At 40.2% G+C, this 13,237-nt stretch overlaps 1 protein-coding gene across 35 annotated transcripts in view; it reads right to left on the bottom strand.

Annotated features, from left to right (window-relative positions):
• The window catches only part of LOC105276337, a 334,767-nt gene that overhangs the window by 24,894 nt on the left and 296,636 nt on the right, over positions 1-13,237 (bottom strand). For 30 of the 35 annotated variants that reach the window (XR_003406730.1, XM_026970860.1, XM_026970858.1 and 27 more), the window contains 2 exons: positions 7,554-7,676; positions 7,077-7,470 (listed from right to left, as the gene is read on the bottom strand). The exons of 3 other annotated variants lie outside the window; for them this stretch is intronic. Coding sequence is in view for 31 of the 32 variants with exons in the window: in XM_026970860.1 (XP_026826661.1) it covers positions 7,077-7,470; positions 7,554-7,676 (517 nt within the window). In the remaining variant the exon portion in view is untranslated. Of the gene's footprint in view, positions 1-5,507; positions 7,471-7,553; positions 7,677-8,586; positions 8,709-13,237 lie in introns of those variants that run through there. 2 more of the 35 variants (XM_026970863.1, XM_026970871.1) reach the window with 2 other exon arrangements.

Consider the following 13,237-nt stretch of genomic DNA (forward strand, 5'->3'; position numbering starts at 1 on the left):
CACGTGTGTCGGCATTTTCTGACTGATCCATAAGAACTTCTAAAGCATCTAATACATCGGCATAACCGGGAACTGATGACCTGAACTGCATCATGCTTTGCACTCCAACGCGTTTCGACTACTCTCTTTACAGTTATAGGCATTGCTTACTTTAACACATCCCAGCGATGAGTAGATGCAGAAAAGAACGTAAAAATTCTTTCTATTGTTCCGAAGAAGGTAGTCGAATATACACCCTGTCGAGCAGCATGAACACCAGCTAAGTTCAAATTATGATTACTACATGCAATAAATTCGGCTTTGGGATTTATATTAGGTGTTTGAATAAGTTTCCGCCGTTTTCCAAGAGATGTCGTAACGAGTACTACAGGCATAGAATTTCAGTGGCAGTGGCAGTATATGAGAGTACTGTAAGCAAGCTTTTATATTTAGTATATGACATTTGGTGGACGTGTAAACAATAGTTTTGTCACTACATTCAAAATATCGAATTTTGTGCCAACAAAACAGCATTTGCGGGAAGTTTTACTGCATTATTTTATTGTTAAGAAAAGTGCAGCTGAAAGTTATCGTTTATTTGTGGAGGCGTATGAGGAGCATGCTCCATCCGAAAGATGTTGTAGAGAATGGTTTCAACGGTTTAGAAATGGTGATTTCGATGTGAAAGATAAAGAACGCGAAGGTGCACCGAAAAAATTTGAGGATAAACAACTGGAAGCATTACTTGATGACGATCCATGTCAAACGCTGAAGGAATTGTCAAAGGCATTAAATGTTGATCAATTGACTGTTATCAAACGTTTAAAAACAATGGGCATGATTCAAAAACTCGGAAACTGGTTACCACATGAATTGAAAGAAAGAGATCTTGAAAGGCATTTAACCATGTGCGAATTGTTGCTTCAAAGACAGAATAGGAAGTCGTTTCTCCATCGAATCGTTACTGGGGATGAAAAATGGATCCACTATGACAATCCGAAACGACCAAAAACATGGAGTAAGCCCGGCCAGCCATCATCATCAACGCCAAAACGAAATATTCATGGACGGAAGGTTATGTTGTGCATTTGGTGGGATCAACAAAGCGTGGTGTATTATGAGCTGCTGCAACCGTGTCAGACCATCAATAGTGAACGTTACCGAGAACAATTAATGAATTTGAACCGAGCATTGAAAGATAAACGTCCAGAATACGCCAAAAGCCATGACAAAGTGATTTTGCTACACGACAATGCTCGACCACATGTTGCGAAACCAGTGAAGGAAATCTTGGAGGCACTTGGATGGGATGTGTTACCTCACCCGCCGTACTCCCCAGACCTGGCTCCTTCTGATTATCATTTGTTTCGGTCCATGCAGCATGGCCTTGCTGAGCAGCACTTCACTTCGTATGAAGATATCAAAAATTGGCTTGAGCACTGGATCACTTCGAAAGAACCGGAGTTCTTCTATCGCGGAATCCACTTATTACGTGAAAAGTGGGAAAAGGTTATAGCTAACGATGGGCACTACTTTGAATAAACTTCTGTTTCTGTTTCTCGAGAAACACAGGTCTTTTATTTCACAAAAAAACGGCGGAAACTTATTCAAACACCTAATATCTTTTATTCTCTGCTGCACTCCATGGTGAACACCTGACATTGTGGCAGGATTATTATAACCTTGGCCGCGACAGTTTTAGATCAACAATTTGTTCTCATTTAACGGTTTTAGGATAATTTCTGCAATTTTCTCAGCAGATTTCTCTTTCATGAGAAGAAATCCTAAAAAACTCTCCTTGACTTCTACTTTGCTATCGTCAATCTTTACATATCGGATTATTTCTGTCATCTGCTCAATATGTGCAATGTCTGGTGTACTGTCAAAAAGAATTGCATAGTATTTTGCTTCACGTATCTCGTTCAAAATTTTGTCTTTCACACGACGTGCAAGAAGAGAAAAAAATTCATTCTGAATATCTGGTGATAAGTAAGAAATTGGCGAGCGTAGTCTCATTAACCAGTCAAATACGTACCAGATGTTCTTTCATAATAGGGTCATATTTTCCTATAAGTTTTATTAATTCTAAAAAATTACCACTGTTACTAATATCGTCAATGTTTTCTCTATGAGTTGTGACGTGACGGTTCGGGACGTCCGTCACAAGGTGCGGCGAGACGGGGGAAGCACAAATATTCCGTCGGGATCGTTCCTCTCGCAGGACGAAGGGGGAGCGATACTTTGCCGAGCGGAGTGTGAGCGCGTGCACTAATGGTGTTAAGAGTTTTGCAGAGTGTAGACCAATCCACTGGAAGAACTGTATCTCACCCCTCGGGACAGCAGCACCTCGGATCAGGGACCCAGCGGCAGAGAAGAGCGGAGCAGGAGAGCCCTGGGGGTTGCGGGAGCGTTGGAGGTTCCGAGCCGTAAGAGAAGACGATGCCACCGACCGTCCGAAATGGAGGAAAGTACCGAGCCTCGAAGAACGGAGCCGCAGGCGCGGATCGTCAGCAGAAAATGCCGTGCCGACTAAAGAGAGGAAGGACAGCTAGTTCGATCGCCTTGGAGGGAATGCGCAACCCTTCGGCGACCACCTCGAGTCCCCTTATTTGGGCCTGGCCAGCCCGGCGAGGAAAGATGGAGACCGGGGAATGTCGGCGCGGCCAGCACCCCAACACGATCCAGAGAAGCGCCTGAAGAGCGGTTACCCGTCATGCGAGTGATAGCGGCGAAAGGGGCTGCGGTGACTCGGCGATAAGTCGGTGGTGGATCGATGCGCGGATCGATGCGCGAACGGGGAAGGACCTCGCGACGCGCCCCGCGGCTTGGCACTTGGAGTTTGGCGAAGCCAGAGGAGCGATCATAACGAGGGCCCCGAAAGCGAACGAGATCCGCACGAGACAACGAGAAGAGCGAGGTCCAACGATTGTAAGGCTGCACTCTGCGATATTATCTTGTAAGTACACCAGTCGCGGCGGCACCTCGAGCTCAGTCTACTGAATCATTGTTTCGTCCCCGAAATACGGGGGAGAGGTTATCGTGTGGTGCCGAGGAGAGAGAAACGAGACGAGGCCGGTCCGCCCGGTGTCGCGTATGCGGGGAGTAGAACTTCCACCTCGAAAGCCAACTTCAGTCGATTGTCGCGTGATATTGTCGTAATTGTAGGATAATCGGAATTATTTGCTCGTGTATTGCGCGTTTTGGCTCGTATGTATTGCGCGTTTCCGAGCCGTGAATTGTGAAGTCCGTTCGTTCCGAGTACCTCGTCGCGTGTAATACGTTTTGTGGACCGTCTTTTCGGGGAGCATTAATGGTATCGTATCGAGTTGCGTTTATTCCGAGTAGTCTGGTAGCAGAGCATCAACTTCCGAGCGTTGGAAGAATGATTGAGACTTTCCGGGTGCGGTAACGCCCGTGAGAGAAAGAGTCGGGATTGATCGCGAGAGGGAAAAGGATTTCGAGCCGACGGTAACGGACGTCTCCTAACCGGACTGCGTCACCTCGCAGGAATCACCGATCAGAGTCTCAAGAGCGGGGGCCGGGAAAGTCACCGCGTGAAAGACTGACTCGCGTATTTCGGATAGATTGCGTTGCGTCTCGTGTTTCGTATTTCGTTGTGTTTCGTGGCGTTCCGTGCGTGTATTTGCGTGTTGGCGTCAGGGTGTTCTTACTGGCGAATCGCTGTATGCCGGGGTACCAGCCCCGACTCAACGGAAGTTCTGTGAAATATATTATTATTTTATATAATTGCGTTGTGCCTTACTGTCCCCCCTTCCAGCGGCCTTCTAATATCCAAACCCACGACTGACTAGTCGAGCCATAGAAATTTTACGTGCTGATTTCGTGAGCGGCGCAAGTGATTGCGCCTGGCGCCCAATTCCTTTATAGTTTGCAGTATCGGTGATCGTGACACCGAGACTCAGGCCCACGGTCGAAAGAGAGAGAAGTTATCGAGAGAGAGAGAGAGAGAGAGAGAGGAACCGAGTTCCGAGCGAGAGAGTGCCGAGGGCAATATCGAGAGCGGAGAAGAGAGTTCCGAGAGGAGAGTTCGAGTGGAGTGCCGAAGGCCGAGAGCCACGTGCCGAGGGGAATTTCCGAAGCAAGTCTGAGTCGTCACGATCCCGTTTTCGGGAGTAATTATCGTCTTCAGTAGATTTCGCGTGCAATCTGATTTGCGACGCCGCGCCTACGCGTACGGCGGACCGTAGGTTAGCGACGGGTGTCGCAGACCACGGAAAGGTAGATTCTGCTTAGCTAAATCATGATTGCATTTAAGATTCGTTCAAGAATCTTAATCCAGGTCTTGATTTCTTTCTTGATTTGATCTTGAAGTGATCTATCAACAGTCTGTCCTCTTCGAATCTGCATTTCCAGGCCTTTCCATTTTTCAAAAGATGCAATATGGATAGAACTATCTTCATGCTGCTTTACTTTTGGATTGAGTTTCCACCATTGTCGAAAGCCGTTTGTTGCAAAAGCGCTTTGTACATGCTCCGAATCTTTAGAAGCAAATAATCGGCAACAAAAACAATATAAAGATTCATTGACCGTAGAGTATACTATCCATGTTCTAAGCACCTTTTCACCATTATCGAGTTGACGATAAAACCACGCACTAGACATGTTTCTTATCTGACCCTTCGTCTCTGCCCCACTTCTCGTCGTTGCAGCGAACGGTCCTTCCTTATTTTGAATTGGACCTTACGAAACCAGTTCTGTAACTAATACAGCCTCCAAAGGTATTGGCCATGAGCTTATGTCGATTAAACTGAAGGTTTTTAGTTCATTGTTTTGTATAGCAACTTGGCAATCCTGATAATTATCGTGATAACTTTCTGATGTTTCATTTATTACCGGTATTTGACTCTCCTGACTACTGATTATTGTTATATATAAGTCTTCATTATGTTCAGGTTGTTCAATTTCAGTCACTGTACGAAAATCATCCGTCTCTATGTTGTTGATTTCATTAGTATGCGAAGAAAACAACTCTTGCTCTTGCTTTAAATATTTTAAAAAAGAACCAGCCTGCTTTTGCTCTTCTCTATCCCTTTCTATTCTTCTTTTTCTGTATTCAGCGCCTGAAGGTTTCTTGCTCATTTTAACTGTAATTTATTTATTTATTTATCTTGAAAGAGTCGGACAAAATATCACTAATTTTCGTTAACTTAAACTATCTATTACAATATAACTAAACAGCATTTATATGAATTTATTTCGAGGAAAGAACTGCGCAATTTGTATGTCACACACAAAGACAACACGTATAATTTATAGAACATTATCACTGCGGAATACCTCAGTAATAATGTTCTATAAATTATACGTGTGTGTGACGCATAAATAAAAATATATAAATAACATACAGCAGCAGAGTAAATGTCTTTATACATGAAATTGCTTCATTATTAAGATATTGCGTACTGAGGCATTATTGGTACAACTTCATATGTAACGGCATTTCTACCGTTACCTGTACATATCATTTGAGAGATGTTGTTATTTTTATTGTATATTTTGTTTCTTTAGAAATAACGAGCGTTTTAAATACTTATTAGTTTAATCCTTTATCTAGTGATGATAAAACGTTAACCGCTAATATAGAAGCGTAAGTTGCGGATGTGCACTATACAGCGATAAAATTCGCTTCGACTTAGAGTTTTAGTACTTTACTCTTGAAAGATCAAACCACTACTGAGGATCTGCGCGTTATACTAACAAATGCAAGAAACAAACCAAACGCGACATCGATCGTAAAAACATAAAGCGATTTGCTTGTCTCTGCACGATCCGAAATAATCGAGCAGCGCGGAGAAGAAAAGAGAGCATCAACACTTTGGTGGCTGAACGTTTCATCAAGTCCTTTCGCTTGCACTTTTCATGGAATCGCTCGTAGCATAGCTACAGATAAGCGAATATATTACTTGAAAATATCGTTATTTAAACTCTAAAAATACCTAAAGATCTAAACAATTGTAAAACGCTAAAACTAGTGTAAAAGAGAAACTATAAAACTAAATGGTAAAAGACATTAAAGACTGCGTGAACGAAGTCACGTGATACCAACCGATAACCGCTGAATTGGCGCCCTTGCTAAGACGGCGCCCGGGGCGGACCGCCCCTTCCGCCCCCCCCTTACTACGCTACTGATCACAATATGATTCAAAACAACTCTTTTTATTCCGCAGCAAAGTAGCGGAAGACAGATGTTATACCAATCCAAAATTACACATTCGGACAACACACGTGGCACCCACTTTTCTTCCTTATTTATCTTGCCCAGTTTGCAAACGAGTTGCAACAGTCTTGTGATCTGCTTCAAGTTGTTTTGCAAGCTCACGTGTTGATTATACCGTATCTTCTTTCATACTTTCAATAACGTCTCCAAAACCTGTTTCCATTTCCACTGATCGTCCAAGGCGTGATTTATCCTCAAAATGTTTACTTTTGTTGCGCCTAAACCATCTCTCACATATATCAGCTGATACAGCATTCTCTTCACATTGCTTACATATCAATCGTCTGGTTTTGGCGTTTTTTGCAAATTGAAAAACTTAAGCAGACAGGAACGAATATGCACTTTATTTGGCATCTTGTCGAATCGAACTAAACATACATAGGTGACAGGTGTAATGGTTTGTTTTGCTGTAATTTTAATGTAGGATAGTTATCTCAAAGAAACAAAACAGAAGTTGTTGAAAATCATTACAGTACGCTGTATCGCCGTATCCGAATTACTTTTTCCCCAACCTAATATAATCAGACCATCAAATATTTTGTATTATATAAAATATGGAGAAAACATTTTTTCTTGGATATCAAAAACTTTCGAAAAGTAGTATAAAAACTGTTGAGAGAAAGATCATTCATGCACACGCACATGGGGACACGCACGCATACATATATATACACATCAATATTCACTGATTATAATCTTTTCCTTGAGGAAGTGTTCTAGATGATTAAACAGCTGTTACAGTTTTTGGTCATTTCTCTTATTAAAAAGGAAATATTAATGGGAGAAAACGGATGATTCTTTTAGGAAAGATATTTTTATCTGCTTATATTCAATCATTCTTCTTTATCTATGATTGTACCGAACAGCATGTGAAACAGTCATCATTTCTATAGGTAGAGAGCCTCTCCGTTTGACAAGTGTTTCGGGGACAGGATTGAATTTTCCTATTTCCCGTTTACACTTAAACCATGTACTATTATCATTTCCTTCAATTGATTTTCCGATAAACATCTCCGGGCCTCCACTACTACGTCTTCTTAAAATCTTTTTACGATTTCGTGTCTTGTTGTTTACATTATTTCTACTAAATGGTTCATGACGTAGTTCGGACATGTCTGCTGGTACGGATCCTCGTCTTATGGAAAGCATCCTGGAAACCATGCTATCGAATAGTTTGCTAATACCATTATTTTTGCTATTGCTGGTATTGTTAATGTTATTATTGTTGTTTATTGAAAAACTCTCATTCTCGTCTAAAATAAATTAATAATACATTAATCATCCATATTACAATACGTCAATTATATACATATTGATATCATCAATATGTACTTACCAGTCATAGTGAAAATATTTCCCAAACGATTTCCTAACACAGTTTCTTGTGGAAGACTAGCTCTTCTTAAAATCACAAAATTGTCTCCTCGAGGTCCTAAAGGAAACCGATTACAATTTCCACCTGTAACGTGTACAATAAAAAAATAGATAATCTAATGGTAATAAATAATAATGGTAAATATAGTGAATATATAAGCAATTAATTATCAGTATACTGGGGTCAAAAAGTTCAGTTCAGTTTTTGCGTCAAATTTTATTTTTTGCATTCATAGAAATAAATTATTCATCAAGCAATGGTAATAAATAATGGTATCTGTACTGAATATACAGGGTGTTTCAAAAATAGATGGACAAATTTTAAAAGCACATTCTATTCACTGTAAGAGTGAAGAAAAGTTATATCACTATGGGTCCCAAAATGCTTGCTTTCCAAATTATGAACACTTTTACAACAAAATTTGATAAAAGAACATTTTATTAAAGAAATTACTGGAGAGCCATATCAAAGTCTCATGGATTGTCAAAGACATTCAAAACTTCCTACGAATATTTTAAGACTCTCGTTTATATGATACTCCTGTTGCCACTGTGGATGTACTATGAAATTATATTATCGCTTCGTGACAAAAATACGAAATATTGCAGGAATTTTTGAATGTCTTCAACAATTTATGAGAAGCTAATAATATGAGACTTGCATTGATGCAGAAGGAAATTGTTTTCAGCAACTTCTTTAATGAAATGTTCTTTTACCAAAGTTAGTTATAAAAAGGTGTTTATAACTTGGAAAGGAAGTATTTCCGGACCTATATTGATATGACGTTTTTATTGATATGACTTTATAAGTAATCAATTATCAGTATATTGAATTAGCCAAAAAAGGTATCTATGAAACATTATTGTCTATGATATATGGTTACATATAGAACACAAATAATTGTGAACGATAAAGCACAACAAAAAATCAAAATTATTCGGATATCTTTATATGTATATATTTACTCTTTTTCCTTGTTTTTTCCATCACTCTCGATTTGTCCTCTCCTCTCATTGTTCACATACATATACTTACGCAAACATATATATATATATGTATATGTATACAGGGTGCAGAGAAATTATATCACCAAACTGGTAGGGATGATAGTATGGCCTAAAACAATCACTTTTTGTTCAATACGCATTTCTTCATAGATGGTTCGTTAACGCGCTAGGGACCGTCAAAGTTGGGGTCTCTAAATTGGAAGTCAGGTTCTGACGAAAATAGTAATTACGCCTAATTGATGAAAGAAGCTGTTCAAAGAGATACATTCTTGTATTTGAATAGGTGAATGTTTGTTACAAGGTACACAAACATTTGCCTGTTCAAATACAAGAACTTCAATTTTATCCGGTAGCGTTGTTGAAATTCTTATACTTGAACGAACGTATAATGTTTGTTTACTTTGATGTGTCTCTACCGAGTAAATGCCGACTGGAAACGAGAAATATGTAAATGTATTTCTGTCATTACAAAGAGTATATCTTATTGAATCCTGATCTTAGCCAATCCAAACACTTGTGCTGTTTACGCGGAACGGTGAATTTGTGCTTCGATAAAAGTGAAGAATGGGGAACCCACCTCCAATGACCTCGACCTTGACATATCCACGCCAAGCAAGAACTTGACTTTGGCAGATATAGAGGTCATCGTTTCGAGTACTTTGCAAAAGGTTTTAGCCGCCGCTCGTTGATTGTTAAAACGTTATTAACAAAAAACTTTTAATAATATTGCACGAATTTTCAGTTGCTTATGCAAAAGGATATCAATTAAAATTAAAAAAGTGAAAAGGAAGATCTTATATTTAAGATCGTCTTAAGTTTATCTGCAGATGCTGTACAGATCATTTCATTGACTACGGAATATTTGAAGATACACTTAAGACTGTCTTAAATATAAGATTCGGCTATGAATTCTACATTGCTTCAACGACGTGAAAAGTCAAAAACAGACCTCTTTGAACTCAAAATCATTAAATTTCTTTTGTTAATAACTGTTTAACAAACAACAAGCGACGCCTAAAACCTCTTGAAGGTCACTTAGGAAGGTGACCTTGACAACATATGTCAAGGTCAAGGTCATTGGAAATGGATCCCCTATTCTTCACTGTTACCTGTGCTTCTTCCGCTATATGTTTTGCGAGGGTAAAATATGGAAGGTGGATTCACTTGGTCAGAACTGTCAGATATCCATCTCGCCTACAGCGCAGCAGAGAAAAACAATAGGGAAGCGCAGCATTATTGTGAGAGATTTCCAAACTGAGTGCCCTCATTATCAAACGGTTATTGCCATTGATTGTCGGTTGCGGACAACAGGCACATTTCAAAAATTGTTAAAAAAACCGATGCAGGGCGTCTGCGAACAGTTCGCACAGCGCAATTTGAGGAAGATGTCCTGCGACGCTTTGAGGATAATCCCTCTACCAGTACCCGCGCTGTTGCTCATGAGTTTGGTATATAACATCGCCAACTATGGAATGTCGTACATGAGCAGGTTCTCCATCCTTTTCATCACCGGAAGATACAGTCTCTTAGATCCAACGACTACCCTCTTCGTGTCGCAATTGTACAATGGTTGTTGCAAAAGTCTGTTGAACAGCCAGAATTCCACTCAAAGATATTATTCACCGACGAGTGTTGTTTCACATCACAAGGATTGTATAACATACACAACAGCCATATTTGGGCAGAGAAAAATCCTCATTTCACATATGTGCACCATCACCAAATACGTTTTTCTGTGAATGTCTGGGCAGGCATTGTTGGTGATGTGTTAGTTGGGCCATATTTAATCCCTGCACAGCTCACTGCGCAAGCATATCACGTACACCTGCAAGATGTATTGCCGGAATTATTAGAAACTGTGCCATTGGCAATCAGGGTTGACATGTGGTTCCTGTATGATGGTGTGCCAGCATGTTTCACACCAAGTACACGATCATCTCACCGCCACCTTTGGTGATCAGTGGATCGGCCGAGAAGGGCATGGCCCCAGATCTGACACCGATCGATTTTTCCTATGAAGCCACATAAAGAACTTGGTGTACCACACACCAGTTGCCAACGCAGAGGATCTCGTAGCTCGTATCGTTGCGGCAATTGAAACCATCCGAGACACTTCTGGTATTTTTCGGCGAATCAGGCGATTCCTATTGCCGTTTTTGTAACGAGGTTGGCAGTCGTAACTTCGAGCAGCTTCTTTCATCAATTAGGCGTAATTACTATTTTCGTCAGAACCTGACTTCCAATTTAGAAACCCCAACTTTGACGGTCCCTAGCGCGTTAACGAACCATCTATGAAGAAATGCGTACTGAACAAAAAGTGTTGTTTTGGGCTATACTACCATCCCTACCAGTTTGGTGATATAATTTTTCTGCATCCTGTATATACAGGGTGTCTGATATCTGAGTGACCAAATGAAAAGTGATAGTAAAGTAGGTCAAACTGAGAAGAAAAGTCCTCTACCATTTTGTAAAATTCGCAATAGTTATTAAGTAATAAGCAAAAATGTCTCGGCGGATGAGCGAACGAGAATTGATCTTAATTTTTCGCGGCTGTTCAAATTGAAGTGTGCGCGATGCGCGGGACCCCTTCGACACACCGTCACTGAACTCGGGAAAATTCTACACAAGGATAGGATAACTACAACCCTTCGTAGCGCCGAAACTACGCCACCCTCGACATTTTGCAAGAGGAACATTCGTCTCAGATCACCTCAGGAATCTACCATTAACCGGTGATACGGTAGGTCTGGGACACCCTGTATAAAGGAGAGAAGAGAGGACTCGAGAAGTAGTTCCATTATAGACGTTCCGGACATAACGTGAATTGAGTGAGACGTACGGTTTTCCCGATCATTATAAAACATCAGTGATATTTCACGTGCATAATGTGAATTGCTCGTACGATCGGCTTAAAAGTTCGGTCCTCCTAGGCCCGTTGCTGACTCGCAATGAATTAACGTTCGCGCGGTTAGCTCAAGGATCCGAGCATCCCAGGCGTTGCTGATTGAGGCATAAACGTTTCATTCTCATAAGCGATTTTAATTCGTAAGTATTATGTCATAATGTCAAAGTCATAATGATGTGATATAAATAAACGTTCTTTTTAAACGACGTCTATTTTAATCGGTAGAAACATATTATTTTGGTGCCTCCTGTGAAGTATGAGCTCATGATCGTAAGTTTCATCATTCATAAATTAACTACGTCGAATGGTCAGTGGCAGCTCAAAATGGTGCACTCCATCCCACAATAAACGACGTTGCACAACCAAGAGACGTATCCGAAGGTCGTTTAGCAGAATAGTTAACATTAAGTAGAAACAAACAATAATATGTAAGTCGTTTGGTTGTTATTACGTTCACATTGTGTAATTATGTCTGACAAGGTTAAGATTTTATACAAAAACGAACAGCTTTAAAATCACTACTTTGACGAACCTCGTAAATCAAGGTAGATTAGATAAGACCACATTGAAGTTATTGCACGCTTAACCACATTGTATTGTAAATTTTACTCTCGTAAGAGGATTAATAAGAAAAGAAACATCGCTGAGATGTTTCTCATCAAAAAACACAACAAGTCGATCAATCTATAGAAGGACACGGAGAACCTGCCTGAGGTTTACGACAATATCATAAGAATCGTGTGGACAACTTGTTATTACATCTCTTGTAGTCGTAGGTTACTGACATATTCCGACAATTTATCTCGTTTCTAAATCTTGTCTTTGTTTTAAAATGTAAGACATTTTAAACAGTTTTTTATTATTTGAAGTTTGTAACTGAAGATATTATTTGTTTATAGCTTATGTTTGAAATTATTTTAATATCTTTAACTGTGTTCTTTAATTATTTATATTGATATGTATATTATTAGTCCGTAGATGACGAACGTTTGTTGCCACATCTGTCCGTTCTACTGAATTTTGTACACTGGATAAGGATCAAAAATTGATGTTCGAAACATCGTGGTTTTAACAATAAAACTGTTGTCAGGTTGGTTGAACAAATTTTCTTTCCTTCATTTATTCACTTTTACTGGCGACGATACAGAGAAAACTTTGTTATTGTTAATTTATTATAATACCATCCTTCTGTCCACTCTTCCTTCATTACAATATTTCTCCAATCTCATCCTTCTCCTTCTCATTCACTCACTCTCTCATCTCCTCTCCTTTCATCCGTCATCTCCCTCTCTCTCATACTCGTCATCGTCCGTCCGTCTGTCCCTCCGTCCTCTCTCTCCCTCTCTCCCTACCTGCTCCCCTCTCCCCCAACAATTTCTTATCCTCCTTTCTGTAACTCCTTCATCCATCTCTCTCCACTCTCATCATCCTTCAATATCCTTAGTATCTCCTCCGTACCTCTTCCCCTTCCTTCTTCTATCCTCCTCCCTTTCCTAATACCTTCACTCTCTTATTTCATTCCGCCCTCCTTCCTAAACCTTGCTATTCTTTCTGATCATCCTTTTCTCCTTTCCCTTTTTTTTTAAATACCTTGTCTACCCAATGTCCTCAACTCCCTGTACCATGTATTCCACCTTGATATTTCTATTGTTTCATATCGTTTTTGCTGTTGTATCTCCAGATCTCTGCCCTCTACTTTATGCCTTATCTCTCTTCCTTGCTCCCTCTGCCTC

The sequence above is a fragment of the Ooceraea biroi genome, chromosome 6, assembly GCF_003672135.1.
Source record: "Ooceraea biroi isolate clonal line C1 chromosome 6, Obir_v5.4, whole genome shotgun sequence".
NCBI lineage: Eukaryota > Metazoa > Arthropoda > Insecta > Hymenoptera > Formicidae > Ooceraea > Ooceraea biroi.